This window comes from Diadema setosum, chromosome 12, assembly GCF_964275005.1.
Source record: "Diadema setosum chromosome 12, eeDiaSeto1, whole genome shotgun sequence".
NCBI classification, from domain to species: domain Eukaryota; kingdom Metazoa; phylum Echinodermata; class Echinoidea; order Diadematoida; family Diadematidae; genus Diadema; species Diadema setosum.
Window position 1 is genome coordinate 7,864,815 of NC_092696.1, and position 25,752 is coordinate 7,890,566.

Sequence of the window (25,752 nt, forward strand, 5' to 3'; positions counted from 1 at the left end):
TTTCATGGCATCGGCACATACAGAGATTTCGTTTTTCTTTTGTGTTTTTGATTATACCATCACACCGAGCTTGCGATTAACGTAAAATCTCACAACAGAATGGCGTATTTCTTAATTTTAGCGCTTTTTCGGCGACCCCGATTCATAATGCTGGACTTAATTCGTGCGCGCTTTGGAAAAGTTGCACCGATTCTGCGTTTTTTATTGGGCAAAATTTGGGATTTTAGATGGATTTTTGGAGGTGACTCTGGCACTTTCGTGCTGTGAACAACTGTGCCAATATGTGAAATGATGTGATATGCATGTGTTAAAATGAGAGTAGAATTGGCTGGCTTTGTGATAAGTGATAAGTGTCGGGATTCTGGAGGCCGGCCAAAAACTGGGAGATTTTACTCAATTTCAAATTTCATGTAAAATGATGTTTTTAACTCAAGAAAATGACCTTTCCTGAAATGCCATTACGTGTACCTACCACTTTTTTTCTTTACCAAGAACAAAATTGTTCGCAAATTACATCGTAAACTGAAAAGCTGCAGCAGTTACCTAGCAATATGTAACACAAACAAGTCAATGGAATGTGTACTTTTCATGAAAAATGAAATTTTGTGGTATTCTGAGATTTTCTTTGTACTATTATCCATAATGGTGTCATAATACAATGTACAGCAGTTAAATCTCCTCATCCAGCAATTACAACACCAAAATTTTAAAATTTCATTTACAAACCCCATACCAAGTTCCACCTCCCATGCCAAAATTCAAGGGTACGCAAAAGCATAGGTTTTATGTGCAGCTAGCAGTCAAATTTGGTTGAATTATGGTTGAATTATGAGCAGCTTGCTTCACCTTTGAACTTATTGTCTAATTTTCCTCAAACTTTCATTGATGTGTTCTGCTATTGGTACTAATATTGGTCCTTTCACTCAATCCGATTGTAGACACGTACATGTTTCAGAAACATGCTCATACTGGTTACAGATCTAGAGGTCTAAAGTTTTGTTTCCCCCTTCCCTACACTAGCCGTCGCACAAGACCTTCAAGATCAAGCAGAAGCTTGCCAAGAAGCAGAAGCAGAATCGCCCCATCCCACAGTGGGTGCGCCTCAGGACTGGCAACAGGATTCGGTAAGCCTGGCTGTACCCATCGTCCATATTTGTCAACCCATTACAGTGCACTCCCATTATAACAAACACGGTTATAACGAAATACAATTTAGGCCTCAACATTACACTGTTTACAGGATCGTTGTTTTTTATTGTTTATTTCTTCTTCTTCTTCTTCTGTTTATGCTGCATCCTTCAGTCCTGAAGATTACTGCAGATTTGTTTGGTTATAGAGAATTTTCGATATAACGAAAGAAATCTGCTGGACCTGAGGACTTCATTATAACGGGAGTCCACTGTTTTTCATGTAATAATCAAGTGTGGCAATGTATGACAACTAGGTTATCATTTGTACCCAGGTAATGATGTAGGCATGTAGGTGTCTGATGTGATCATCAGAACGTTTGCAGGCCGTGTGCTGTCAAGTCTTGGTTGCGAGGGTCGATGGGTATTACATTTATTATATTTGTTAACAACTTTTTGAATAGTGCCAAATCCATCCAGTTAAAAGCTCAAAGCACTGCTGGAAATAGTCGAAAATACAGCTCAAGAAAAGTGATATTGATAGTTATAGCGGATATGATGGGACTTAGCACACTGGTAATCAATAAAAAAAATTGAGCTGTTCTGGGGGCTAGTTCTTGTCCCTTTTTATTCAAAGGCCAGACATTGCTATACAGCATAGATTTTTTTTATAGGGTAGGAGCAAAAGCACCAAGTCTATTGCACACAAGAAAAAGGTGCTCAGTGATACAAGAGTGGGTATCGCCTGCTCTTGCATCCAGAATATTATTAAGAGTTTATGTTCATGTTTGCCGTCGCTATAGAGTTACTTCGGAAAGTCTGCAATTGATGGTGTAAAGGTGATGTAGAAATTGGCAAAGACTTCAGTCTTTGGTCATTACTTAAAAGTTCATTGTGGTGAAGTCTCAAGAATACACAAAGACCTTATGGACAAAGCGTAGGCATTTTTTTTCTTTTCTTTTTCTTTTTGTTATGTTTCCTTGATATTCCTCTATATGCCTGCATTATACATAGGGCCTACTTCAGTTGGAATAGTATTTGAAGTATCCATATTGATTGCGCATTGCAATTGATAATGAGATAAGGTGGGAGGAAGAAAGACTCTACAAAGTACTGACATATATTTCTACCCTCTCTTAATGTCATGGCATCAAGTGTAGTCAATAGGGTGTTCAAGATTATGAAAATTTGCAGCATTACGCATCAGGGTGACTGCATCTAATGTGTGTTTTTTCTCTTATCATACTCCTCTGCAGCTACAATGCCAAGAGAAGGCACTGGAAGAGAACCAAGCTCAACTTCTAAGATGATATGACTGTTCACAGTGCAGTTACAAAAAAATCCTAGAATTCCCTTTACATGGACAAGCAAGGGGTGTTTCCTTTCGCTCACCAACATCAGTTTTGTTAGACCACCCCCTCGTGTTCAAATGAACAGAGATGCACATGGTCTTGCATTAAGAATTTGAGGACAGAAAAAAAGGAATACAGAGCAATCTACCAATGCCATGGAAACAGCACATGACCATTAATCTTCTGGACACAAATATTGACGCCTTGGAATTCCCTCCTTCTTCTCGAATCTTCTTCTCATCATCATCGTCATCATCAGATCGTCATCATCATCACAGATGCCAGATTTTGTCCGTTGCAGCGGAGTCTGGTAAACTGGCGCGAAATTCCAGGATATCTTTGTTTGGTCCAGAGAGATGCAGTTTGTGTTGACTCCCAAATTGTCTCTACCAGTTGAGATCTGCAACTGTTCCTGTGTTTCTGTTCAATAAATACAAGTTTCTTCGTGTAGAGGGAAAACAGTGTGTTCATGTCTGATTACTTTCATTTCTATGTGGTGGCAATTCAAGTTTAATGTAGCACAGAGTTGTGTTTGAGTACTGTGATGCAGGTATGCTGGCAAACAAAAGGCCAAATATTTTGTATGAATGAATGTGTATGTGTTCACCATGGTTTCAGCGAAGCCAGCCAAATTATTGTTAGAAAGCAGTGCAATGGCCCAGTTAATGATACCCACCTATCCCATATTTTGCTTTTGTGATTGCGGAGCCCAAGAAAAATGTTACATACTCAGTCTGTGATCTCCGCATGTTGATAAAACTAGTCTTCATGATTTTGCTTGTAAATGCAAAACCAGTGTGTAAATTGCTGCTGATTAGGAAGTCTCATTCAGAATTTAAAAATTTTTTCATGTACAGTGTATTGCAGGTCATCAACATCAATCTGCCTTTATCTCTTTTCATTTAACTTGTTTTTGTCCCTTCTATATTATCTACAGCTTTCAGATAGTTCTATCCTTACCCATCATATTTTCTTTGCTGGGTTTTATACTCTGCCCCAGTGTGTGTGTGTGTGTGTGTGTGTGTGTGTGTGTGTTGTACTGTGTGTGTATATATAATATATACACACACATACATGTAATATACATACATGTATAATACATGTATGTATGTATACACTGTTATGTGTGTGTGTATATGTATATATCTATATGTATGTACAGCATGTAAATATATACATGTATTTATACACACACACACACATATTTATATAGATACAATGTATATATATGTATGTGTGTATATGTGACCCGCTACAATAAAAGGATCCTAAAGTCGCTGACGGCTGAACAGAGAAAAAGCGAGTTTAAAGTCACATCATCAAAATTGGTCAAAACAATCGGATTTCTGTTTTTTGCATAATTTTGCAGCCTAATGTTTTGTCTATCATCTGCCAAACTTTTGAAGCTTGATTTTGAGAGGAAAGGCAAGAAATCAGCATTTTTCTGGGCCACGATTTTCCGACTTTCAATGTAACAAAAACGTGTCCGAAGATTTGGATTTAGCGCCGCAGCTAGACTCCACCCTTAGCAACGAGGGAGTGACTTTATTGGTCAATGCGTTGCATCGTGATTACTGATTGGTTTTGCGTAGACCGCTGGCGCTAAGCTTGAATGAACATCACGGAGGTCGCTAGGAGCATACCTTCTATTGTCAAGCAGTGAAGACTGTCTCACCTCCCATTGAGCATGATAGCGTCGGAAGGAAAAACTTTGGAGGCGTTTTTCTCTGATTTCCTCAACCACTTGACATGCGCTAATAAAATCATCGATATCTCCGCAACCGAGCACTTTTATGAGTTGTACTATATATGAAACTAAAGAAGAGTACGGGAATAATGTCATGCCATTTTCAGAAAATTTTCCTGCCCCGACTTTCGGATCCTTTTGTTGTAGCGGGTCACTGTGTGTGTGTGCATATTTATATACTTATATATACACACATACATAAAATATACATACATACATACATGTACATGTATAATACATTGTACATGTATAAAGATAAATAGGCCATGTAGTAGATACAACTGAACATGGATTAATATAGACAATAGTTATAGAGAACGATGAGAATACGGATGAAATAAGGAGATGGGGGAAAAAAAGTCAAAGCAGGGAAGAAAGAGAAGAGAGAAAGGAAAACGAAGGACAAAAGGAAGAACAGTTCGGAAAGAAACAAGATTGGTAATACATTGTACAATGTATTGCACTTCTGTTTCTATAACAAACACAGTACACGTATACAGTTAACTTTGCCCAAGTTTCATCTATTTGGACTGAAAAAATAGCTTTGACTTCAAGAAAATTTGACTCGTGAGGAATTAAAACCAATAGAATATACAGAGAGAGGACTTAACAAGACATTCCACTTACGCAAGGTCAAATAAGCAAGAGAGAGAGAGAAGTGGTGAGAAAGGGAGCTAAGCAGATGGTGAGAAGGGAAAAAGATTAAACCCAAGTCACTGGTTGATAATGTACAGTGTACATCTTGTTTCCAACTCTCATTCACCTCTTTTTTTTGGGGGGGGGGGGGGGAAGGGGGATGTCCACTTTAGGTAAGGAACAAATTACAGTCAACCTTGCCTTTGGTCAACCTTGCACAAGTCAAGACAAATTCTACCCAGATGGATATAAAGATGATAATTCTGTTCTGTAAATCAAAATGAACACAAGTCAAAGGACTTTCCCTGGGCCCTTTGGATTCTAACTTAGGCGAGGTTGACTGCATCACACACATATTCACTTTGCACACACACAGACACAGTAATCACCTGCACAAGAAGTAAATTTGAATAACAATTCAAGCACTAGAATGGTTTTGATATCCCTTTAATCATTTTTGTTTGTAAAAATTGAGAAATACATCTAATACATTTTTCTCATAACTTTGAAAATGATTACACAGGTACAACTTTATACACATGTACAATAGTTACAATTGCAGCGGCACAATAATCAAGATGCAGAACAAACATTGAATGATTCCTTATTCTCCGACTTATAACCCTCATTCTCAAGTGACCACTTAATCACAAAATTACAATAAAAACTTAGAATTTAGCACCTTTAATGCTTCCACATTGTGGTGAAATTGCAGTAACATTACGGGTGATTAAATGCATGCATTGTATACTAATAAAAGTACAAAAACTACAACACACTGGCTGTTTGGGGGCACAATTTGACCACTGAAATTTGCATTTTTGCACCTTTAAAAGTGACCCCTGGATGCAAAATAATAATTCTGGTGCCATTTAAATTCTCAAGTTGAGCCAATACATGTATTTCAGTTTCTTTCTTGGGCACTGCATTTGAAATGTATATGCAAAAACATACATGAATATTTCTTGTGTTCTCAGTCTAGTCAGGTTTGTTTCTGTTTTGCAGTAAAACATTAACTCCCTATTAAAATTAGAATACACAGGATAAAACTGTCTACACTTTTCAATCATGCAGTACCAGGTACACGTGCATGAATATTTCTCAGGTTCATAATCAGGAGTTTCTGTTCTGCACAAAAACAAACACTCTATATCAATCACATACGGCATTACATACAAGCCCAATAAAATTGCCTGCATTTTCCAAACATCCATGCACTTCAAATACATCTACTCATCAAGAAGAAGGTTTTTCAAAGGTTTTCATGATCAGAGGCTTCAATTCCCTTGATTTGCCATCAGGTAAGAATCAATTCTTTCTGAGATGGCTGCTGGTCTGGCAAAAAGGGGCAATTCTTCAATTCTTCAAGATCTCCTCTAGCATCACATGTCATAATCATCATCATTCAGGCAATAATCACTAATGACAGTTTCTCATACCAGTGTTCTGCATGAGTGTGGTCTACTGTGCAATTGTATACTGCCATGAAGGTACAGCAATACAACACTCTTTTCCATTTCATTTTTTAAACAAAAGTGGTTTTTATACACATTTGGATGTGGAAAATTAAGTTTAACAGAGTTGCAGTTTCATTTTTTGTTTTGTCTGAAAGGAACATGGACAAATATCACACCTGACTTGATGTGTATTGCACATCTCTTAGACTCTACTCTGGCATTAATTACTGACTTGAACGTAGCATGGACTCCCAAAATGAAAACATTTCACATTCACAATAGATGATCATTCCCTGAGTTGCATGTATCCGCTTCTTGGCTGGAAGAGGAATGGATACACTTAAAGACTGCATGGCTGTGAAACACTTGAAGACTGCATGGCGGCATATCACTTAAGAAAGGCATGATGTCGGCCCACACATTGATGGCAGCATATCGTATCATCTCATTACAGGGAATTAAAGCAAATTTCAAACGTAATTCTAGTACTGATCGGTATTATGCTACGAATTCATCAATCATCGGCATCAGAAAAAGTCGCTGTCACGCCGGCAGCTTCACAGCTTGGCAGTGTCCTCTGGATTCACCTCAACCACAATTTTCCCTTCGCTCTTCTTTGAATACAGATACTGAAAATGATAGAGAGAAAATAGTGCCATATTTTTTTTGTATAATTAGTGTATAATTAAAAGCACATTCATATTCTCAATAATATCCTAGTTTTATACATACAAATTATGTTGTTCCTCAAAGGGTAATAGTATGAACAGTGCACTTATGAAGGTTTTAATGAAACACTCTCATACTTCATTGTTTGGCTATGACATAATTTCAATACAGTGAAAGCAAATTGCGGGTCCCCAGGATTTTGTTACAACAGGAGTCGCCTGTACAGAGACGTGAATAATTATTTTAAATTCATGATTCAGGTAAGCAAATGCATATCAACCAAGGTTACAAGGTTGAATTGACAACCCACCTTAAAACAATGAAAAGACTTTTAAACAAGAGACCCGCGGGTCTAGCGCTCACCTGAGTATCGCAAGTTCACCTTTCACGCAGTCACTAATCTAAATTATTCACAGCTCTACTAAAATTTGACGAGGCATTCTCAAGTAGAAGATGAAAATGTACAATAAGGGCCCAATTTTTTTTTAGATTCCTTAATTTGGGGGATTGGGGCCCCCTGGGGCCCTCTGGGTGGGGCATGGTGCCCATTTTGATAAATTGAGATCCTGACCCCCTAGGGATGCTACCTGCCAAGTTTGACGAAAATCCATCATGAGGTTTTCAGGAAGAAGATGAAAATGTACAATTCAGACCCCATTTGGACCTTCCCAACCCCCCCCCCCCCCCCAAAGGGGCACCCCTGGATCTGCTATGAACAAACTTGAAACTACAGTCATTAAGGTACTCACTCATAGTATCATCCTACCTCTACCACTTCTGATTCTAGAGAAGATTTTTAAAGATTCCTTCATTTTGGGGGGTTTGGGCCCCCTGGGGGGCCCCTGGGTGGGGCATGATGCCTATTTTAACAAATTGAGATCCTAACCCCCTAGGGATGCTACCTGCCAAGTTTGGTGAAAATGGGTCATGGGGTTCTCAAGAAGAAGATGAAAATGTACAATTTAGGCCCCATTAGGACCCCTCCCCACCCCCCTCCCCTGGGTCCCAAGGGGGGGCACCCCTGATTCTGCCATGAGCAAACTTCAACTTAGCTCTATCACTTCTGGTTCTAGAGAAGAAGATTTTTATAGATTCCTTAATTTTGGGGGGTTTGGGCCCCCCTGGGGGCCCCCTGGGTGGGGCATGGTGCCCATTTTAACAAATTGAGTTCCTAACCACCTAGGGATGCTACCTGCCAAGTTTGATGAAAATCGGTCTTGGGGATTTCAAGAAGAAGATGAAAATGTAAAAAGTTTACGCACGACGCACGACGCATGACGCACAACGGACGCCGGACGAAGGGTGATCGCAATAGCTCACTTGAGCCTTTGGCTCAGGTGAGCTAAAAAGGGGAGAGGAGCAAAATCTGTCCTTCATCACATTTACTGGCAAATGATGTAATAGGTAATACAATGTATCTTTACGTTTCTTCTGTGGGAAGCACCACAATGCTCCTAAAATACACCAGCATGCATGGCATGCGCCAGTAAATAAAAGGGGAAACCGTAGACGATTCGAATGAGGTTTGGATCTGGTTTATTGCCGTGGCCGAGACAACTACGGCAGGCCAATTGTGCACAAACGTAGATTACTACATACACTGTATATAACACAACCAATACTGGCGTGACTTCTTCTTTCTTCCTCTGTTCTCTGACAGCTTAATCATTACTTTCCATTAGCAATCAATCATATGTTTATACAACCTCAAAACTTGCCTCTGTTACAAACACTCTAAAAAAACTGAAACTAATCACTAAGTAAAACCACAACTGAACAGTTAGCATATCACCCATCACTGTGATAACAATCACTATACTGTAGTTAATAACAAAACTCTATCGCTGTCAACAAACAATTGATAACCTTATGCATAAACACATTGATCATACAGACTATCAATGTCCAACAAAAATCTTGCCCATTTAACCTCTGCATACAAGTATATCGACACACAAATGTAACTTGACTTGCTTTACGATTTTCACGAAAAAACACAAAATCATCATATTCATGTAAACTACCGGTACACTGTATTTGCACCAAACTCCGCTCAATTACCAACATCATATTGTTCCTAGATTTCTGACAACAACTGAACACAAATCACATTTCACAACAATCTCACTATTGTGTACTGTATCCCAATATCTTCTCTTCCCCCATTAATTAACTAACTACGCTAACATGACACTAGTGAAGTATAACAAAATTGGAAAAGCCCTATACATGTGTATATCATAATCAGATACATAAACTATACATGGTCATCTGAATAAAACATGAAATTCCTCACTAAGTTGAGCACGTGCAATGTACATGGTACTTATAAAAACATAACTGGATATGAATTATAACATAACCAGGGCAGACCTGGGAAACACTGTTTTGTTTTCATGAATCAATCCTGCTCAATAATAGTGAATAAACAATCCAGACAACCACACTATATAAAAATACATGCCGGTAAGTATGTTTAAGCTGTACATATATGTGCCAATCTTGTGGGAAAAATTAACAAAACTGTGCTAATAAGGGGCATGGGCATGATAACACTACAAATCTGTAATACTGTACTGGAAACATACAATGTATACGGTCATACGAGTCTAATTTACCATGGACAGTAATCAGGCAGCCGGGAAGTTTGCCACCATTTATCAACATTGGTATTAAAAAAAAATTATCATAATTTTGATCCTCCATATTTACAAAACAACATACAATACCTGTAGTAATATATGAGTATACCACATATGTATCCGAAAAAGCGAACAGACAAATACAAAAGTGTACTGTCTTTAAAAAATCATACATACCAGTAGATTCCACTCATGTGTCCTATACATTCTATGACCATCAATAAAAACAAGTGACAAATAATAGCTAGCTAAATACGACATCAGCATGAGATACTTGTATGTACTTGCACAGGCTGCAAAAACAAACTTATTGTGAGTCAAAATGAAACTGGTGAAATAATAAGCATTAAAATAACTAGACGGCTTGTGCATTGCCATACACAGTCATTGATAATTATGTTGACATCAACCCTGACAAAAATCGTACATGTCCAGTCTATCTACATGTATGGTTAAATACTGGTATAAGATGAAATACAGTGTAGTACATAGCTGCCATACTAGGAACACTAAAAACAAAAGGCACCATATTCCTGCCTGATAGCCAAAGTGGTAATAATTACAAACACACATTGCATCCTTAGTCCAAAGGGCAAAAACCTTTACTTGAAAAAGATTCAGATCTCGAGAAATCAAAACAGAAAACTGTACGAAAAAAAAGGGGTTCACAAAATGATCAAAACATCAATTGATACCCAAAGAATTTTACAAAATGTAAGTTTACCTATCGCAATGACAAAAAGGTGGGTATAAAAACGTACGATACATACAGTTGATGCATGTGGAAATATGTGAATTGCAAAAACACACACCTAACACTGTGCACCTTTATACACACTACAAACATGGGTACAGAATACAACTGAAATGACCAATTAACCTGGAGGAGATAGGGGCATGGGAGGACCATGGGTTATCGCTGATGGGCGGGAGGAGTCGGGGGGTGCTGAGGGATGGGGGATCCGGAGCACGCAGGGGAGTAGGACATCCATGATACCCACATCAGCGAAGCCATGGGTAGGAGCTCGGGGATCATCAGATGAGTGTTTGGTGGGGATCATCTGGTAGAATGCACGCGAGACTCCATCATCGGGAGAGGGGGAGGGATCTCCTTCGGACCACAAACGGGACAGGCACAGGCCGTTGTGCCATGGTGGAGCCTTCCAGGTCGGGTGTGTGTCACGATCGGCGAGGCCAACGTCATCCATAGGGAGGCGGAGGCGAACAGCATTGTTGGAGGCAGGAAAACCCTCTGGTTGGATTTTGGTGACCACGCTGAAGACCACCATGAACTGGTGTTCACTGTCTGGCGGCGTGTAGGAGGGAGAGGCATCATCAGGAGTGAGGTAGTAGCCAGGCGGAGAACCTGTAGAAGATGGTACTTCACCCTGCAAACGAGTACCGAGGACATCGACTGGCTGATGGGTGAATGTCGCGGTGGTCTTCTCCACACAGGCAGAACCATGACTAGCACGATGTCGATCAATGCCAAATACACGCATGTCCATGTGGGTTGACACCTTGGGTAGAGGGACATGATCCGTGACAGAAAGAGCGTCCTCACCTGTCTGACTGGGAAGAAGCTTGGAGAAACCTTGAGGCAAGGTAGCTTCCACAAACTGGTACTGCTCATTGTGACTTTGAGGATCATTGTAGGTATTACACCAATTGTCAATGCGCGTGTATTGACCTTGGTTGCTAGACTGTGAGTGTATGTGTGAATTCACTTGTGGTTGGTGTGAAGTGTCTGTGAATGTAATGTCAGTGTCAGTGTGAGGGTTTGTATTGCCCATGAAAATGTCTGTGCTAGACTCAGTGAAGGGAGTAACAGAGCTAGGCTCAGTGAAGGGAGGAACAAAGCTAGGCTCAGTGAAGGGAGGCACAGAGCTAGGCTCAGTGAAGGGAGGAACAGAGCTGGGCTCAGTGAAGGGAGGAACAGAGCTGGGCTCAGTGGAGGGAGTAACAGAGCTGGGCTCAGTGAAGGGAGGAACAGAGCTGGGCTCAGTGAAGGGAGGACCAGAGCTGGGCTCAGTGAAGGGAGGAACAGAGCTGGGCTCAGGGAAGGGAGGAACAGAGCAGGGCTCAGTGGAGGGAATGGCCATATTGGGACTCTCAACATCACAGACTTCAATGCCAACCACACCTGCAGGATCAAAAGTCAATGAATCACTGTCAGAATTTGTCCCATATTTCTGTTCACACTCAAACCAATCGCCTTTGTCCACAGCAGTGATCTCACTCTGTCCATCATCATAATTCGGCAACACACTCTCTATTACTTCATCTTCTGTATTCCACATCTCACATTCAAACCCTGGATCTTGCACTTTTGCCTCTTTCACCATTAAGCCCACACCAACACCTATTGGCTGCATGTTGTGTGAATTACACTCTGCTTCAGCATCCTCTGTACTTTCCATCTCACACTCAAACTCGTTGTAATCATGCGCATGTATCTCCTTCTCCATTACACTGACATGAACGGCTTGTGCGTGATGATTGTTACGTGAATCATAGCCAGCGGATCGATCGCTGACACTATAAGTGTACGTAGTATCATCTCCAAACATAATCTGACCTTTCGAGGGACGAACAGCAATATCATTTAGCTCCATGAAATCTGCACCTGCGAGCACATCGACACCGTCATTCATCACATGATCATCCACAACGAAACCGTTAAACATCAAGTCACACTCATAGTGGTATAATGTACACGAAACAATACCAACAATATCAAGCTCTGGAAGATCACCTGAGTGACCAAGGGGTACATCAATGTAATCCTCATATCCAGACCCATCGACAAGGATTTCTAAACCAAGCATATCAGCTGCAGTTTCACTGATCAGACTACAGACAGAGCCACTTCGAACTTCAACCTGTATGACCCGATTATCATTCCCTTGCCCTGTAGCAGGGAAGTGTGGAGGTTCACGTTTTGTCGCGTCTGACAACGCGGAATGCTGGCCAAGGCCAACCTGCTGGCCCGCGGGACACCCCCGCTTGGGTGCCTCAGCGGCCGGGGCTGCGCGTCGCTGCATCGACGGGGAGCCGGTGGACCCGGCCACGGCGGCGCATCGCTTTGTTGATGCAACGTGCATATCACTACATGGGACTACACACTATAAATCGCCCAAATACTATATACGTCACCCGAATTATCACTGTAAATTACAACAGAACGCCTACTCCTGCGTATATCAGGCGAGATTCTCCTTTCTCTTGGACTAGGGTAGAGCAAATTAATGGCGTTAAATTCGCATCCAGCTGCCACCACGCCAGTAAATAAAAGGGGAAACCGTAGACGATTCGAATGAGGTTTGGATCTGGTTTATTGCCGTGGCCGAGACAACTACGGCAGGCCAATTGTGCACAAACGTAGATTACTACATACACTGTATATAACACAACCAATACTGGCGATGGATCTTTAAAGGGATGGTACAGTATTGGTGGAGATGATAATTGGGCTCTTTACCTCCACTTTTTGCGAGATACCAAGAAAACACTTATGATATAGTACAGAGCATACCACTTCACGAGGAATTCATAGTTTATTTGATGAAAATCGGGTTTGGAATGACTGAAACATCCAAAAAATACAGTAAAACAAAGCAATCGTAATAAAGTGTGGGTCCCACACTTTATTAGAATCACTCTTTTTTTGGATATCTCAGCCATTTCAAAGCCAATTTTCATCAAATAAATATTGAATTCCTCATAGAATTACATGCTCTTTCATATTTCATAAGAGGTTTCTCATTATCTCACCCAAAAATGTTAGAAACCTGAAATAAGGTCTCAACCAAAACTGTACAATCCCTTTAAAGGAGGGAATTGTTACTTACATCCACAGCATCATAAATGCCTTCCAAGCCCTTGAAGGGTCCCTTGTCGTCATGCTTGCCGAGATCGTAGCCCACTTTGAGGTCCCCAGTCATCAGGAGTTTGGACAATTTGGTCAGCGACCTTGAGTACAGGTTGACGTAGTGGAACAGAAGAAAGCCACGTATGGAGGCAGACTTTGAGAGAACCTGTTGGGCAAAAAAGCAAATTCCAAGCAAGCTAAATAATCAAGATATAACATTAGATGGAGTAGGCCTTTGTACTACATCATCAAAGTTCCTACACGGGTGTGCATGTCCCCTAGCCTTGACGACTGGTTCCTAATGATCACTACCAAATGGCCATTTGTTTGTTTGTTTGATTGTCTGAGCTCTATCATGAGATCTGTCTAGAATCATCCTTTCATTAACATGCAAGACTGTAGATCAACTTTGCTCATTTTATTTTTTTCTCTCTCTCTTCACTGGTAATCAAGAAGACACTGTCGATTCCCTTTATTTGCACATTTTTTCCAAAATACTGTAAAATTCTAGCAAAATACAACAAGATATTTTATCACAGCGATCACAAAAGTGAACTTTAATACTGCAGATGCATATAACAGTCTCCTTCAAGCAACAGCAAACACAGTGGCAAAACTTCTGCTGAAGCTTTCATTTCTGTATCATTCTAACGATCACATACACGTTTAAAGTGGACTACCACACACATTTAATGTCTCTTTTTGAAAAACCGCCAAAACGATTGCAAAACTTAATCGAACTTATAAATATCTTTTATATTCTGACGAGCCAATGGGCTTACTGTAGAAGCCCAGGAAGCTTCATTCTTGGGAGCCAGGGGGCCATCCTGTTGGTAGTTTGTGATGAAGCCTATGACAATCAACCTTCCCTTGTTGTTTAAACTGTACAGACACAAGACAGAACAGAAAAGAGAACTTAAAACACACACACACACACACACAAACTGAAAATTAAACTAATGCAAGAGCTGTCAAGATTCACTAGCATAAGTCAGGGAGATTCCACAGGACAATATTGGGGAGAGATGCTTGTGTGTCATATGCATTATCATCAGAGGGATTTTAATGTGCACTAGACATGAGGACATATCAAATTTTTGAGGAAACCTCATGCAGAATCAGAAGACTTGGAAGCTCTGGTGGTATAGTCACATAGTTTTTGGCAAATACACTGGAAAGTGGTGCAGCCAGAGGAATGGTAGGATTTAGAATTTTATCTACTGGAATCTCTGTCCAGCAATAGACAAACACCATGGGCTGGCAGTCATAACGTGGTCAACGGTGACATCAAGCACTGAACACAGCTGAATCTGGAAGCGAGCCTTGACGGCTCATTCTTGAATGATTTATACTTCCTGCAATCTACTGCAATATTTTTGCATACAGATATTTTTGTGAAATATATTTTAATGGGATGTTGTTTTTGTGATTTGACGCCGAGACTATAGGAAGTGCACTAATGCCTGGGACTAATGCCTGCCTGTAAACTGAATGTGGTCAAGATCAGGCGGCGATATTTTCAAGTGGTGTTAAATTTGCAGCCCAACAGTGATTTGCAAAATTCGTGAAAGTTAAACCCTCGTGAAAATAACAGCTTTTAATGTACTCTTGAATATCAACAATGACAGTCGATCATCATAACAGTCTATTTACAGCAAACCTCTCTCAAGTCAGCAAAATTTCTGTGGTTCCGTTTGTCTCAACCTGAGCAAAGTTCACAGAACATTTTAATACTATTTCAAGATTTTAACCATATTCTGCTTCAGAAAGCCTATTTTGATAAAACCACAGTGGACGATGCGTAGTTATAATTGCATGGCTAAAGAAGGCTGTGGAACAAACTACAATTGTAATAGTGGAGAACATTGGTCAAGAAAGGAACTCACGCTTTCAGACAGGTGTCAAACATTTCTCCCCCGATGGTCTCATACACTACATCAATGCCTCCCTGTGAAGAAAGGGGCATAGTCTTGTGTTAAATTTTAAAGACAAAAACTGCAGGCATCTGACCACGACACATATAGCTCCGTGGTAGCAAAGAACATTTTGTAGTGCACCCATCCACAACACACACACAGTTGCATTTTGTGGTGAAGATCTAAATTGAGCTTTACAATTCTCATATTTATTGGGTGGGTTTTCTGGTAACATCTTTAACAGTATACTGGAGATTTCATCACAATTGATTGATTTTCACGTAATTCAGTGCAATGAAAACCAACATATCTAAAAGAGGTCCAGCCATGTTGAACCTATACAACTAACCATTTCTCATAATTACATTTTCCTGGTTTCAACTTCGTTTAAAAAGTATTATCATCTATCTGTCAGAATCTTTCAAAATAATCCTGTGGTTGCAGGTCTGATTTCACTGACCAGGGTTTTCAAACTTGGCAAATTTCTATGATCAGCAAAACCTCGCAGAGATGCCCAAAATTTAAATCTGTATTATGATATTGCTTTCGTTACTACCAATCAAATCACCTTTTCCATCACAGATTGAAAACACAAAGAAGACATAAAAATCCCTGTTTGGGGTAACAAAAGATCTCACCGGATACTCAGAGCGGAGGACTTGCTTGAGGTTCTCCTTCTTGTAGTTGACTGGACGGTCACATCCAATGCTCTGATCAGAGAGGACGACATGTCAGATTATGGAGAGGAAACAAAAATTTACTCATCATGTGCCCAAAGTCATTGCAAGTCTTGCTAGTTTCATTGTGTTCAGTTTATTACTCACAAGCATAAATGATGATCATTGATGATAATTAAGTCATATTCATTCGTTATAGAATCTGATGTGTGTGCATCATTCTCCAAAAGGTTTCTGTGGTTATCAATACATAATGTATTACCACTTCCTACAGACTACATCTGATCAATTTTTACGGCTAACTTTGACAAAACTTGTATCATAACATCCTTGCACATCACATATAATGCCTCTTTTTTTTTTTTCTTTTTTTTTTGGGGGGGGGGGGGGGTTCCATTGTGACCTAAAAATAAAACCTTGCAACTTTTTTTCTTTTGAGTACTTTTCCAAAAAGTGAACTTCAGGGCTTCGCTACAGAGAGATAAAAATAGGTTGTCTTCATGAAGAAAAAAAAATTAATAATAATAATAAAGATAATGGTAGTCTCACAATCAGGATACAATTACTACACCATAGAGGATTGACCTTACCTTGAGAAATTCCACCTTGGAGTCTGTAGAGCATGTCCCAATCACATGGCAGCCAGCAAGCTTGGCAAGCTGCACCTGAAACAAAAAGTTTAGTTGGTTGATATGTCATAGGTCCTAATATATGGAATATCTTTTAAAGCATGCATAATGTGTGAAGCTGTAGATGAAGCTACCAAGATGTATACCCACTACTACTCACAGTTAAGAGAGGAAGGTTATACAGTTATTGTCTTTGATGCATATAGCTTTTATGTTTCATCTGTGCAGAAAATATACAATGTACTATTAAAGCAAAGCTACAAAAAAGTGCCCTTCTACGATATTATCAACTGTTGTTGTGTCCACATCTTCAAAATCTTAAATAGACAACATATCAAAGAGTCAAGCAATGATAAAATAGGCATGATTCTCTGTCTGGAGAATGTCCATTGGTGTAACAATGCTTGGAATCCCTCCCCCCCCCCCCCTTATCCACAGCTACTCTGAACTCTTCCAACACTACCGCACCCACTTTCATATCCAGCTTCCCCCCAGCTCTCCTTTGCACATTCTTTTCTCTACCCCCTGTGCTCCATCACACCGATTAGGGGTCGGGTCAGGTCGGGTCGGGTCGGGTCGGGTCAAGTCGGGTCGGGTCAGGCCAGGTCGGGTCAGGCCAGGTCGGGCCAGGTCGGGTCGGGTTCCCTCAACAAGCTCACAGAGTGCAACAAGTACTGTACTTACTGCAAACTGTCCGGTACCACCAGCAGCAGCTATTCAGAAACAAAGCAGAAGCAGAATAAAATGGGCTACGACTTTGTCAATATTGGTGAAAATTATGCTTTGCTTTAATCCCCTCTATGATTACTTCAAAGCATGCAATGTACATGTAGGTTCACGTTCTCCAATCATGTTTATTGGCTTCAAGAGATAATAAAAAGGTTAAACTCACCTTTCCGAGTCACATATTCATGATGGTATTTAGAATTAAATAAAAGAATGCAGAAGTATCATACCACACAGCACCAAATTATTTTGCTCTTTCTTTGAGGGGATAAAAGGAGTATGATATCATTTTGTACATCAAGAACTAAAGAGTTGGCAAGATAATCTTTTTGACATTTGCATGGATGTGAGATTTGAGGCTGTAAGTATTAACACCACTAAACCCTAGATGATGAATTCTCTTTCATTTTGAGTATCTTTGGGTGAACTCTTAGATGCTACCAAGCATACAGTTACATGGGAGGATTCTAAGGTTACCATGACACCAAGTAATAGTGCATCAGCTCAAATCCTGTGCCATACTTCTCCATCCACAATTAAAGCTAAATGTAACAGACAAGAAAGAGAGAAAAGTTCATGACGCACTTTTAAGTAATACTGATCCAGTGGTCGGTGGATGACACCAAACTGGCAAGGTGTTAATATTTACACCTGTCGTATGCCTGAGATTTCACTAATTAACAAAAAAAAAAAAAAAAAAAAAAACAGGGGAAAATATTATAGTGTGGTGCCAAACAGAAACTCTGATTTTAAACCAACACAAAGCATACAAACCTGTAATCAGCACAGTCTCCCCTGATTTTAGGTCACCAACCTAACAAATAGAAACATATCAAAATACTGCACATCAAATGTAATCACAGACAAGCCCGACAGAGCGTAATATCGAGCAAGATGTAGACAAGTAAAATGAAACACAAGGACAAAATGGCGATTATGTTCAGGAAATCATAGCATTGGGTAATTTTACCCCATTCTTACAAGGGCCTCAATGCTCTACAATACAGGCGACTCCCTTTATAACAAAGCCCTCAGGATTGGAAGATGTAGAGATAATAATTTGGTGACCTAAATTTTTACTTCATTGCAGAGATCAACATTACTGGTGGCCCAGTGGCCCGAGGTCACTAAAACTTGATGTCCAGCCACCAATTTTCCAAAAATGCTATCTTTTGGTGGCCCAACTGGGCAACTAAGACTCAAAAGGGATTATTATGTGTCCTTTCATTTTTAAGTCAATACATTTCCTTTTTGGCTCACCAAAATTTCAAATTAAACATTTTCGAGGCACAAACAGGCCATCGGAGAAAAATATTAGCGATGAGCCCTGAATGGTAACAAAATTTGTAAAAAAAGCATTCCTTAAAATTGGAGTGCACAATATAAATTGTACCACTGAGATTGACGGTCTAGGTTACTCTGTCTCGATTTTCAACAGCATGTACCGAGACTCTAGACCATCAACCAATATCACTAGCATTAAGTTCTAACAGGATGTAATACAAGTGATATTGGTTGATGGTCAGAAGTATATCAATCTCAAAAAGTCAAACTGTCTTCACCACAGCTTTTCACTATGGGCTCAATACAAAAATTCAAGTGTTTTACTCACAATCCAGCAATCTCATCTTTGTATTGGAACAATATAATGATGTACATTGACTAATTTTTACTTCCTGTCATTCTCAAGTTGTCATGAAAAAAAAAAAACTTCATGTTTTGATGAACAGACAGGAAAGCATGTTTCAATCATAATGCCTCATGAGGCCTATGCAACACAGAACAGTCATTAATTGGCTTCAGATATAGGCCGGCCAATGTGTGCTTCTAGTACATGTACATGTATCTGCCATCCTGAACCATTTATCCCAATTATGCAAGAACGTGGCTGAAAGCACACTGACCTCCGACAGGCTGATGTCAGCGGTCATCCCGCTGACCATGAGAGTGATGAACTCCGGTTTGGCTGCTGGGATTGGAATGGCAAAGCTCTCTGGCAGCACCTGGACATAAACACAAATAGCAACATTTGGAAAAGACAAATAATCAAACAAAAGAAAAGACTAAATGCAACTTTTTTAGATACAGTACAGCTGTACAAGGTTTATAACAGCTTTGGAATTGTAGCTTATTCCCTCAGGTATCTGTGTGGGTGCAATGTGTGTAGACGGGTGTGCTTTTTTGCCTAATTCATATCATCTCTGCATCACCCTACTATGCAAAATTTCGATGAATATACGGTGGATCCATCCTATCCAATGTCAAAAAGTGACAAATTTATTGCATTCTAGATCTTATTTGTAGAGGGTGATATTCCATGACATAGTTTGACCAGTGCCATTTTCGAAGGTTGTAAAGCACCACAACCATTTTGAAGAATTTACATGATTCTTCTTGTCATAAATGTGTTCTGTTTTGAGGATCTCTCACAACACAGGACCTCAATCAGAGGAACAGAGTGCTTCATCTTTTTCTGGAGGCATGATCTTTGAAGACACCAATGCTCCGTTAGTCGCGACTGGAATCTATTCACAAAGGGAGTTTAACCTAGTCCACAGATCGTGCAAATTTCATCTGCGAAACTGAGCACAACACACCCAACATAACAAATGTGTAAAAGAATATGAAACATCAGAAGTGAGAAATTAATCCCTTGCGCTCTCTTTTTATTTCATTTTTTATTTTTTAGCAAAATATGTGTAAGCAGAAAGGTTGTATACATGTAAGTGGACTTATGCCCAACTTATACCTAAAATAATCGTTTTAATTCACAAGTCCTTCTGCACAGCCTATCAAAAAGCAGTCACCGCTGTTTGGAAATTTTATACCGGTACCGGTATTAAATTTTACAAGCTGATGCCAAAGTTCATAGACCCATTTTATTAAACAAAAAGTGCTTACCGCGTACTCAGAAAAGGCACCGAAATTCATGGCGGCAATGGACTGACCAACCTTGAACTTCTTCACGTCACTGCCGACTTTCACGATTTCACCAACGCTCTGCACAAAAGTAGTCAGGTTCATAAGATCAATGCACGGAACATACTGCAAAAAGTTTTCAATCAGAAGGCCTACACCAGTACAGTAACATGATACATCTACATACATATGTCAGAAAAAGTTTAATTTTTATAAGCATCGGTTGAGAGAAAACAACTGTGTAACTCACATAGTTAATTTCAAGGCCGGCTCCACATTTTAAAAAGGGAGGGTGGGTCAGTTTATATTTCTTGTGCATCTTACGGGTTTAATCAGCAAACAAACAAACAAAGAAAAAAGTTACAAAAGAAGCTTAAGAACGATTTTGCTGTTGTTGTTTTTTTTTTCTTTCTTTTTTTTTTCTGGAGCCAGTTCCAGGGTAAAGAAAAAAAAAAGGGAGGGCCAAGTGAAGTGGTAGACCCTATCCAATGTACTATAAAAAAAAAAAAAGGGGGGGGGGGGCTGTGGGAAGACAAGAATCTAGCTTTTAAACCAGCAACGGTTCAAAATCACTTCAAGAAATATTCTCAACAAAGTTCAGGGCATGAAATATTAACTCTTTATGTGCCACGTTCGCACGTCCGACTCAGTCGACGGCGTGCCAACTTCGCATATTCTGCTCAACAAACAAAGCCGCCAAGACCAATCGATAAACTGCTAATTACTGCTAATCCTGGGGCACAATGAAAGCGTTTCTCGTGCTTTTGTTCCTCTCATATACGGCTTGCATTCTATGTGGTAGTCGGCTATCAAGCGATGTTTCCAACTAGATTTGCTCGTAAATTCTAAGTTTCTACCACGGTTTTATGTGCAAAAGTTATGCCTTTACAGTAATGTAGCAACTGGTCATTCAAAAGAAAAAGTGAAAATAGATTCGTCATACAATTTATATCGAAACAAAGTTTGACATTCCACTTTAACTTTGCCTACTATTATGCCCATCTTAAAGAAATTTGTAGAAGTTATACAAATTGGAAAAACAGAATTCTTTCTCAAAGCATGACTACCTTCGTGCCTCAGAATAACATGGCACACAGGGGGTTTCCACCATGGCACACAAAGAGTTAAGGACAATATTGTCTTTAAATACCTCCATCCCAGCACCAAATGGAGGTTTCCCAGTTGCTTCATATCTGCCAGCAGACATGTTGATTTCCGACGCATTGATTCCCACAAATCTGGACAGTCAAAGAATAGGAGGGGAAAGAGAAAGGTGAAAAGATGGGAAAAGGAGAGAGAGTTTCTAGACAGAGAGAAGGAGATAGAAATAGAGAGAAGGAAGAAGGGGAAGAAAAAAAGGAGAAAAAGAGACAAGGAGAGATAGGGCCAGTGAGAGAGGGGGAGGAAAGAGCAGAATAAGGTGGGAGAGAAAGGGAAAACCAGGGGCGAGAGATTGACAATGTGAGCATTTGTTTATAAAAAAGCTACTCACCTATACTCAACAGTGAAACAGCTGTGACCGACTGTATTTTGATTTGATAAATCATTCACACTGTCATGACAAATGAAACTACAACAATGAGCACCAGACATAATAGATTAATTCCTGCTGTCATAATATGGAAATTTGACAAGATTAATTTGTTAGTTGGTAGAAGTAAATTCGATAATATTGTTGTTATTATGGCTCATTAAGATGCTTGGAATAGAACACTTCCCTACAGTGCATGAACAGGATTAAAAATGAATTTGTATACTGTGTAATCCATTTGTATTGCTGTTTTTGCTTCAAAAAAGCGGGAGAATAGCTTTAATCAGGATGTATTTCGTAGAAAACCACTTGACTTGCGATGACATCATGTGGTCATCCGCGAGCAAGCAAGCAATTCTCCTGGAGAAAATTATAGAATAAAAACATCGGCTATGATATTTTCAGATATAAGTAGTTTCTGGCATTGTGATTTTCGAAAGGTATGTTCATGTTTATTTCGCTTTGTGGAAAACCAATATTATTTTAGAGTATTAAAGAATAATAATTCGGAAGAAAAGAGTGATTGGGTCTGAAATCTTCCTCTGGTCGGCTTGGAGAGACGGCGTGAGTTTCATTCACTCTAAGAACGGCCAGAGGAAGAGGACACGTTTTGCGTCGGAGGAAAAGTCAAAGTTTTGGACAATCATCCCGATTTTGGAGACAATCCGGGTTTGTACGATGTGACAGACGGGAACTTGTATACACAACGGAGATTACTGAGTTGGATTCAGGTATGAGTAACGCTGTAGGTGTTTTGTGTTTTGAAAAGGATTCAATGAGATGAAAGTTGTTTACGCAATTGAAGGGAGATGTGATTCCTCCTTTGCATCATTTTGACGAGTCATACATGGGTTTTTGGATTGGTTTAAATAGTATCAATTAGATTGGTTATAGTTCGCATGACGGGAAGATATTGATTGTGCATGATTGTTGCTCAGATTAAAGAGAATATACATGTAATAACTGATGCAATTTGCGGTTTTTACTAAGGTGACAAGAACCCAAAGGGTGGGGGGGGGGGGGATTCGGAAATGGTTAACGGTATCAGCATCGTTGTTGATGGTTGATTTGATCGTAATGATCACCCTTTTGTTTATAAATGAGCAATTCATTTCACCTATTTCCAATATATAGTGATATTTGAAGCAGAAGTGGTACAAAAAATTGAGTCAAGTATAACAAGTGTAGGCCTACCTTGTTTTTATTAGAACTTCTGATGGTCCTGGTTCCACCATGGGGACCGAGACAATATTCACTGCTTCGCGGAACTTTGTCGTGAGCTGGTTCACGACCATCTTTCGGAAAGTATTTGGCAGTGCCATAGTTGCTTCCAAATTAGAGTGAAGACTCTTGACTTTAAAAAAATGCTGTACAGAGAGGGGAAAATGCAAGAGTTTACACAATGACATGACAATTAAATGGACATTTTTCAAATCATTACTCCATAATAATTTAATACTAGCTGTGTTCAGACGGAGGCAGTTTTGGTCGGAGTAACTTCGGAGGAAGGGTCGGAGGAAGCTTGGTCGGAGTAACTTCGGAGGATAGGTCGGAGTAGGTCTGAACAAGGTCGTGGTAACTTCCTCCGATCGGAGGAACTTACCACGACCTCTTCCTCCGAACGAGATACTCCTGAGTTTCCTCAGGAGTACAGTGTATCTCGCTATCACGACTAGCCAGTCGGAGTAAATTGCCCGTGCGGACAAGCCCTCGGAGTATCTTTGAACTTACATGCCTTACAACCTAGGTAAAACTTCCTATGGGTCAAGTCGCAATGTCGACATTTTGCGACTATACACGTGCGCGTCTAGAGCAATTCTAACCTAGTCGATTGCAACGAAGAAGCTAGCGCTCATGCAGAAATTTCCATCAACAAGAATGGAGAAGACAAATGCCACTGGTAAAAAGTGCAATCGCATGGTCGACGAGCGTGGCGCTACCACTTCCAGAAGTTACACCAACCCTCGCACATAAATTGGTCGGGAGTTTCTTCCCACGACCATCATGTGGACACAAGGGTCGTGGTAAGATATGCATTAATTTGAATTTTTATTGCCGTGCCATAAATTTTTACTCCGACTAGAAATACGTCTGAACATGGCTACTGTGCTTGATTAAGGATACTATATAAAAGTGGTCAACTACAAACTGTACAGTATTAAAAAAAAAAAATGAAAGACAGTTAGACCTTAAAAAAAACCAATGCTGAAAGTTGCAATTAAGTTCAGTGAGTTTAGACACTTTGAAACTACAGCAAGAAAAGTACCACCTTTACCTTTATCTCACATGATGATTTAAATTACCATGACCGTGCCATGAGCTGAGAGCCAAATCATATTATAACAACAGAAATAATATTGTTAATCTTCATTTAAATAAACTCTGATCTGGACTTCACTAAGTACTCTTTTATGATGATTAATTCACAACTGCAATTTACAATATAGTGTCAAAGACGAGTATTGTGACAGCAAGTCATTTTACCATGCAAATTTGTAACATGTTACAGGAAGAGATAAAGCAAACACAGGAACGCAATACAACAAGTGACAACTTTTTGTAGACCTTGAACCTGAAACCTGCTTAAGTTTTTTTGTTGTTGTTCACTGCAATTGGATCCTATATAGTACTAACTGCGACCAGCCCCAACGTGCAGGTCTCCGGGGCTACCCATATACCACATTATTAATACATAACAAAAATATTACCTTCGAATATTTTAATTTAGGGCCTACTGATGAGAGAAGCCTTGTTGGGTTGTTGTTGCAGCTTGCAATTAAAAAACCTGTGCAATCATCAATCATGTCAATAGCCATAGGTCGTATAGTGGCAGATCCAGAGGGGGGGCGCAACCGGCGCACGCCCCCCCACCCCCTTTATTTTTCGTAAAAAACAAAAGAAATAAAAAGAAAAACAATGAAATGAAACCCGGAAGTGGCACCACGACCAGACATATTTGTCATGCCCCCCCCCCCCCCCCTTTACAGAATTCCTGGATCCGCCCCTGATGTATATAGAGCAGAGTGCGAGTGAACTTGAGCTAAGTTTGAGGTACTACAGCAGACTGGCCCATGACTTTGCATTTTTTTGTGGAAGAAGTTGAACAGTTCGATATATACAAGGGATCAAGAGCAAAATGTGAAGTATGTTTGCGTAGTCATCGAACCGAGTGCAGTGTGTGCGGAGAGCTGAGCGCGAGCGGAAAGAGACAGAACAGGTATTATGACAGGTCATTAGCTGACCTACAACTCGTCACCGGAATTTGGACTCCGACATCGCCGTGTACTCTGGCTCGGTTGGTCGACAGAGTTACGTTGCTGCCAATGCTGGAACAGCCGAAAAAATTACAGAATGTAAACAATCGCAAATATCATTCTTTCTTATCTAACATGTCCGATATTAACAACGAATCGTCAACATACCCCTCGCCTCCTACATGTACAAATAGAACTTCGCGTACAGGATGCTTAAGTCAAGATAAGAGGGATTTACTTACCAAAACTCGTCAGACTCACAAATACCACAACACGTTAACCAGCCAGCAGGATTGTACAGCTGATGCTGCAATAGATGGCGCTGTTTAAAATATATGCGAATTAGTAGAGCACAGACAATCATCCTCATCCTAATATCACCATAGAGTTGTCATCCTAATGAAATCCTGTCATCCTAATGATTAAATCCTGTCTCCTAATGAAATGGGGCCTGAGGCCCCATTTCATAAAATATATTAGGATGACAACTCTTGGTGGAATGACTACTTCCAATAGTAACAGCCAATCAGGAAGCTGGATTCTTGTCGTTACTGAACTATGACTATAGTCATTCCAGCAAGAGTTGATATATTATCCTA

General features: G+C 39.9%; 1 protein-coding gene across 1 annotated transcript; it reads right to left on the bottom strand.

Moving 5' to 3' along the window:
* Positions 1–5,331: 5,331 nt before the first annotated feature.
* LOC140235599 (prostaglandin reductase-3-like) lies at positions 5,332–25,450 on the bottom strand. Its single transcript, XM_072315605.1, has 13 exons — positions 25,396–25,450; positions 23,094–23,266; positions 21,519–21,606; positions 20,351–20,449; positions 19,354–19,452; positions 18,224–18,263; positions 17,408–17,436; positions 16,685–16,759; positions 16,056–16,127; positions 15,388–15,449; positions 14,284–14,383; positions 13,482–13,667; positions 5,332–6,948 (listed from the first exon to the last, which is right to left on the bottom strand). The coding sequence occupies exons 2-13, from the start codon at positions 23,219–23,221 to the stop codon at positions 6,877–6,879; spliced, it is 1,050 nt and encodes a 349-aa protein (XP_072171706.1). The 5' UTR covers positions 23,222–23,266; positions 25,396–25,450; the 3' UTR covers positions 5,332–6,876.
* Between the last annotated feature and the right edge of the window lie 302 nt (positions 25,451–25,752).

Bases quoted from the DNA above. Each gene is read 5' to 3' on its own strand.
- LOC140235599 (XM_072315605.1), bottom strand. From the start codon at position 23,221: ATGGCACTGCCAAATACTTTCCGAAAGATGGTCGTGAACCAGCTCACG. The intron at 17,437-18,223 runs GTTTGTATGCTT...GTTTCTGAATAG, and splicing joins GGAGACTGTGCTGATTACAG to CTGCTGCTGGTGGTACCGGA. The intron at 16,128-16,684 runs GTAAGGTCAATC...CTCTCTGATCAG, and splicing joins CCAAGGTGGAATTTCTCAAG to AGCATTGGATGTGACCGTCC.